Source organism: Coturnix japonica, chromosome 8 (genome assembly GCF_001577835.2).
Source record: "Coturnix japonica isolate 7356 chromosome 8, Coturnix japonica 2.1, whole genome shotgun sequence".
NCBI classification, from domain to species: Eukaryota; Metazoa; Chordata; class Aves; order Galliformes; family Phasianidae; genus Coturnix; species Coturnix japonica.
This window is the reverse complement of record NC_029523.1, coordinates 3536287-3542764: the sequence shown is the minus strand read 5'-3', so window position 1 is coordinate 3542764 and position 6478 is coordinate 3536287. Positions and strand designations below refer to the sequence as shown.

At 38.4% G+C, this 6478-nt stretch overlaps 1 protein-coding gene across 1 annotated transcript; it reads left to right on the top strand.

Annotated features, from left to right (window-relative positions):
- The first annotated feature begins 2800 nt into the window (after positions 1 to 2800).
- On the top strand, positions 2801 to 4541 carry RGS21 (regulator of G protein signaling 21). The gene is made up of 4 exons (XM_032446273.1): positions 2801 to 2893; positions 3163 to 3289; positions 3906 to 4072; positions 4239 to 4541. The coding sequence occupies exons 1-4, from the start codon at positions 2801 to 2803 to the stop codon at positions 4440 to 4442; spliced, it is 591 nt and encodes a 196-aa protein (XP_032302164.1). The 3' UTR covers positions 4443 to 4541.
- The last annotated feature ends 1937 nt before the right edge of the window (positions 4542 to 6478 follow it).

Genomic DNA, 6478 nt, shown 5'->3' with positions numbered 1-6478 from the left:
TTATGAAGAATGCTGGTTGTTATCAAGTAATAGGGGTGAAGGATGAAACGTGCAACCAATAGATCCACATTCTCTTTCCTACAGTTCTAGCTCTGTTACCATCTGCCAAAAGCAGCACACTCATAAATCTATCGCACAGTCAACAGAGAGTTTGTTTGCTTGATATAGTGCATTATGAATAACCACCACATTAGCACAAGTAGGTGATAGATGTGTTGTAATACCGAGACATTTTTCCCCCTATGAAATTGCAGTAAAATATTGGTCTTATCTGACACTATTTTATAGTTCATGGTACATATTCAGTGGAAATTAGACCTAACAACTAATTGCAGAGAATAAATTTGGTAGTTCTGATATCTGTCTTTCTATTATTACTTTTAGAAGCAAGTGGATTCAAAGATAAGAAATTTGTAGGAAAAAAAAAAACAAAACAACAACTCAAAAGCTTAATTTTGCTGCTAGGAATCTTGTTCAGTATTAATACAGTAGGGCTGAAAGGGGTACCTTGAGTCATTGATCCTAGTTTCCTATTATCAAAGGTGACAATGTGAAACAATCTCTTTCATAAATATATCAGTCCCTATCTTTGAAGTACAAAGAAGTAGAGAGGTCAAAACCCCCACCAGGGGAAATTATCTATGGCACTTTCTGAAGCCTTCCATTTTCCCCATGAATTTTTTTCACTGTTTATATCCATTTGCTCTTTTACCAATATTCATCTTATTCTTAAGCTAAAATATACATATTTTTTCCTCTATTAAAGGAGAATAAAGGAAGCTGGGTAAGGGCAGCAAAGGATTAGGCAGCGCCACAAGGAGAGAGGCATGAAAGTAAAAGCCTCCTTGTTCAGGAGAGCAAGGGAGCAAGGAAAAAGTGTTGAGAAGAATAAAGAAAGAGATATCACAGCAAAAGGAAAAATTCTATGAGGATGTTTCTGGGGCAGAGCGGTGCTCTTCGAAGTGATCACACCAAATGAAGCATCAATAAGAGCAGAAGAAATTGCTGCATTACGGTTTTCAAATACCACAAGACCCCATTGTTCATAACAGCATCAGTGTGAGAAGATTTGCTTGAATAAATGAGGAGCAACACTTCAAAGGCTTAGACCTTTGAGATGTGTAAGATAATGGATAAGTTGCAGGTGTGCTTAGCACAGATACAAGAATAAGAGCAGAGAAATACAATGAGGAATTTCTAACTAGGTACACTGAACCTATTTTTCTTCCTGCTTTTCCACAGTCAGTAAGATGATTTCTCTAATAAGATGTCTTTCAGAGCATAACTATAAGATAGCATGGCCACTGTTGAGAAATAAGCCATAGTTCTGAAAGAGAAAATTGTAAAGGAGGTGTTAAAAACAGCCTGCTTGCACTGTACTGTGTAGGGATGCACGTGCTAATTGTATTGTTCCTGCTATCATATCACCTTCAGCTTGAAGATCAGTCAGGAAAAGAATTTCTGCCCTACCCGTGACAGTCAGACAGTGGAACAAAAAATGCCAGTGAAGTGAGTTGTTTTTTTTTTTTTTATGGCTATTTTAATCTTAGGCTAATTATGAGATGGTCAACTTTTGAATGATTTAGGCACTTTTTGCTTTCCTTCCCTCTTACAGTATACATGATGATTTTGGTTCCTTGTTGTCGTTTCTGCTTGCCATTCCCATCTAAATCCAGTGAAATCAGTGACTGATAAACATTAAATCAAACAGTATTACTGATGAGGAAGAGAAGCACAATTATGTTTATACTACCTTATCCATTGTCTTTTGTTCTGCTGAAGCACCCCAAAATTTGTTATATTTAATTAGAGTTTATTACTGTCAGTGAAAGAAATTATCTGCTGATTAACGAAGCACTCACGAAGCACTTGCTACATGATGCTACATTTAGCTTTCATTTCTGTTTTTCAATCCAGACTGAATGTAAATGCTCTCCAATTTCCCTCCTGTACGCGTGCATGCATGCGTATAAATACATATGTAATTTTCTTCTGTTTATTTAAACATCATTTTATGCAATCTGCATACAAGTAAACCAGCAGCTCCAAAACCACTTGTTTTTAAAAATATCAATGCAGAAATCAACTGTAATAATTCTAATTATAACTGCAGTTACAGTACATGGTGGCACCATCATTGAATCATACAACTGAAGAATGGTTTGAGTTGAAGAGGACCCTGTAAGGACATCCTGTCCCACTCTCTGCACTGAACAGGGACACCCACAAATCCATCAGTGCTCACAGCCCATCCAGTCTGACCTTGGCTGTCTTCAGGGATGGGGTACCCACAGCTCTCTGGGCAGCCTGTGCCACTGCCTCACTGCATTTTCCTTATATAGATATAACCACATAAGCTCTTGACAAACGTACATAGAAAATACCACTAGTAGTATTTCCAATGTTCAATTCCCCATTACTACCGAATGAGAGGGAAGAGGCATACAAATATTTACAGAGCTGCCAGAAAGTCAGGTAATGATTACATTCACATGGAATGCAAATTCAGTTTCAAATCCCCACACCATCATAACCTGTGTAAGACAGATAACCACAGGATGGGAAACTTGGTTTCCTCTCGAGATCTTTGTATAAAATAGAACAGTTTCAATAAAAGCAACACAAGATGGGAATCTGTTGGATACCTTTCCATGTATTCAAGACTTTACATCCTCTTTTCATTGAATAAAAAATCTGTGTCTAAAATTTGGAGGGGAGAGAGTAATACTCTACTGGAGGTTTAAATCAAAAGCTCATAAAGCGTTAATTTCAATCAAAGTCAAGTTTGGTATGACTGGAAATGTTTACTTTTACCCTTATTTACATGTATTCAAATTTTTATACTGCTAAGAAACTGTGGAAAATACCCATTAATGCTACCACTGATAGCACGGTAACTATTTAGATAATTCTACTCATTCCAAGCAGTAAGTGTCATATCAATGGTTAACCCATTTGAATTTGAGAAGGAATTCAGTACTCTAAAACATTAATATCCCTCCTATGCTTTTAATGCAGTTCAACCAATTGCAAGCATTATTAATGACATTTCTTGGATGAAATGTCCAGTGTCAAATAACATTCTGTTTTACAAGTTTAGGTCCTCTATGCCCCCCCACCAAAAAAGTGATCCCTCAATGGGATATCCAAATGATAGAGTAGCTACCACGGCCTGCACAGGCAAAAGATCATGATGCTATTTTCAAGGATAGATGTTGTTTCCATAGGTCAAACACAGAAGAAAAACTGGCTTGGTCTGACTCTGTGGATACGCTACTTGCTAATAAAGGTAAGAGTACATGAAAAGCATTGAAAATAACAATACCACGTCAAACCAGCTCACAGACACTGACACCAGGTTTGCTCACTGCTGTCTGCCCAAATCACCATGTACTCTGAGCCACAGTACTGCTGGTGGCATGTGAGCCTTGCTCAAATTGAAACTCATTACCTAAAAAGCAGAATAGGAGCTATCTAGCCAGGCTAACCTCAGCTCTAAGAGAAGCACACTGCCACAGCATGAATTAATGTTCAGCATGCTGCTTAGAGCTGGGGTCAGCCTCACATCCCTGACAGATGAGTTGCTCCAAATGCTCTCATAGATCACCATGACCCAGATTTCTTTATGAATAATGAGCATTGGAGAGACCAGATCACCCCACTCAGGTATTGGGAACCTTCCCCTGTCAAAAACTGATAGAACTCCTTTCATCACCTCACCACTGCTGTTTTTTCATCCCCTAATTATTTTCCCCACAACAGCCTCCTGGGGCTAGCTGCTGGGCAAAACAATTTCAGAAACATTAATGACAATATATAACCTGCATACATACGCACACACGTATAGAATCTACATTTATTTTACAGCTTTCCTCCATCCCTCACTCTCATGCATTTTTCTCCAGATGGCCTGGCAGCTTTTAGGAAGTTTTTGAAGTCAGAATTCAGTGAGGAGAATGTAGAATTCTGGCTGGCTTGCGAGGACTTCAAAAAAACCAAGTCTTCCACCAAGATCGCCGCCAAAGCCCAAAAGATTTATGCTGACTTTATTGAAGCTGATGCTCCAAAGGAGGTAGAGATTCTTTTTGCATGTACTTTGGGTACCGTCTGAGAATGGGAATCAAGTGGAAAGTTTAAATGTGGGAGGAAATTCAGACTCTGATTGTGTCCAGTATGCAAACAGACCTCAGCATTCCAATCAAACTGACACTGATTTTATTCCTCCTTCCCTCCTACAGATTAATATTGACTTCCATACAAGAAACCACATCTCTCAGAACATCTCAGAACCCACCCTCAGTTGTTTTGATGATGCTCAGAGGTTAATCTATAGTCTCATGGCAAAAGACTGTTTTCCCAGGTTTCTAAGGTCAAAAGAGTATAAGGAACTAGCAGAGAAGCAAGAGAACAGAAATGAAAGAAGGTGGCTCCCATTTCTGTGAGAAGGTAAAAGCTGGAGGCCTGAGGGGTTATGAATTTGTAGATGCCTCCTGTTGCAACTCAGGATAGGTAACATTTTATTAAAGTGATTGTACAAAGCAGAGCTCTTAAATGGCTTATTTTTAATATATGCACAATTGCTTCTGCTAAAGTTGGTAGTGTTGTAGAAACAGAATGGAAAAGTTCATTTGTTAACTACCTGACTATTTGGGGGAAAAAACAAAGAGTAAACGTTTCTCCATACATTTTCTAGTAATTATTAATTTAGTTTTTTTCTCTAGATGCACTAGTTGTAACTCATGATGAAGTAATGTTAACAATAACTACTTTTTTCCCCCTCATTAAATACAGAACCATAGAATTATTATGGTTTGAAAAGACCTCTAAGATCAACCAGTCCAACCATCCACCTACCACCAATACTGACCACTGACCACGTCCCTCAGTGCTACACCTCCATGATTCCTGAACACCTCCAGGGGCAGTGACCCCACCGCCTCCCTGAGCAGCCTGTTTTGATGCCTCACTGCTCTTTTGCAGAAGTTTCTCCTAATATGCAGCCTGAAAAGAACCCAACACTTTCAGTAAAGTAACCATATTAACTGGAATCTGTTGTGGTGTCACAAGAAATAACAAGATTCTAGTGCAATTTTTGGTGTCTCCAAGTGCACACTCTGATCTCCATCGCTCCTCAAAGATTTATAGCATAGTTTTTAGGTGAAGAATGAGCCGTAATGTATTCCTGAAGGAAAATATTCTAAACCATATGGGGAAGGAGAAATATTCATGATCAGAAACAATTCTAAATACAAGAGATAACAGTAAGATAAAACAAGCAAAAAAACCCTAGTAACTTTCATTTTCCATTAATTTGGTTCTCTCGCTATTCTCCAACACCCATAGTCTATTCTATCACCTACTTTTTCGTCTGGCTTTCTACATTTCTTTTTCATTTCTTTTCTCCTCGGCACTAGTGGTTAGCAGAGAAATGAACATGAGAGCTGAGGCTGAGCTACAAGGAGGATGTGGTTTTGTTCAGCAGTCCCGCAGCTACCATTCATTTTGCAATGATACTTCAGTGGAAAATCACAACTTCCGCCTGAGCGCCATCTCGGTATCCCTTCAGCACTGGGGAATTTCTGATGATTAAAGTCATGGTGAAGGCAGCAATCAGGACTGCTGAAATTACATAATTTACTCAAATATATAGCGAGCCATTTTTCCCTCTGACAAATCCAAATCTCATTTTCAGAAGAGGTGAGATCAAGTCACCTTTCTTAGTAGGCCAAGAAGGAAGCCCAAAAAATCTGCTGCACCAGTAGTTTGTGATCTAAGGAAAAGAGTGCCTTGAAACAGCACAACCTAGCATTAGAAATGGAGGTTGGCAGCCCTGCCTGTGGCTGATCCTTGAGGTCCCTTCCAGCCCAAGCCATGCTGTGATTCTATGTGTGATTCCACACTCCTGACACTCCTGACTCTTCCACAAAGAGAACCAGAGAGCAGTAGATCAGGAGGCTGCCAGGAATCCCTAAATTCCTGATTGAAAATACAGGATAAAGTTAATATAAATAAATAAAAAAATAGTCCTTCTTCATAAAAATAACGCATTGTACTTTTCCTGATAACTCTATAAAGAAATAATGGGAAACCCTCAGTGGAAATATATACATCAGCACAGACGAACACGGGTTGTGCCCACAGGGGTGGATATCAGACTAATTCTCTCATCACTAGCATAATTATCATAAAAAAAATAAATAAACCTTTCTTAGTGTATTACTATTTGATGATCATTTTAATATCTCTGTAATAAAGTAACATGGAAGGTTTTAGCACTATTTCAGCTAATTCAGGATGCTTAAGCAGAAATGTACAGCAATTGTGTCTTTAAGGTTAGCACGAAATCCAGCCTAATATATCATACTATTTTTTCCATAATCTTCTAATTAGAACTACAAAAACAAGGTAAATTAAATAACTTGTTGAATAGACTGTTCAGAACTTTATACATTAATCTTTTCTCCTGTTTAAATACAAG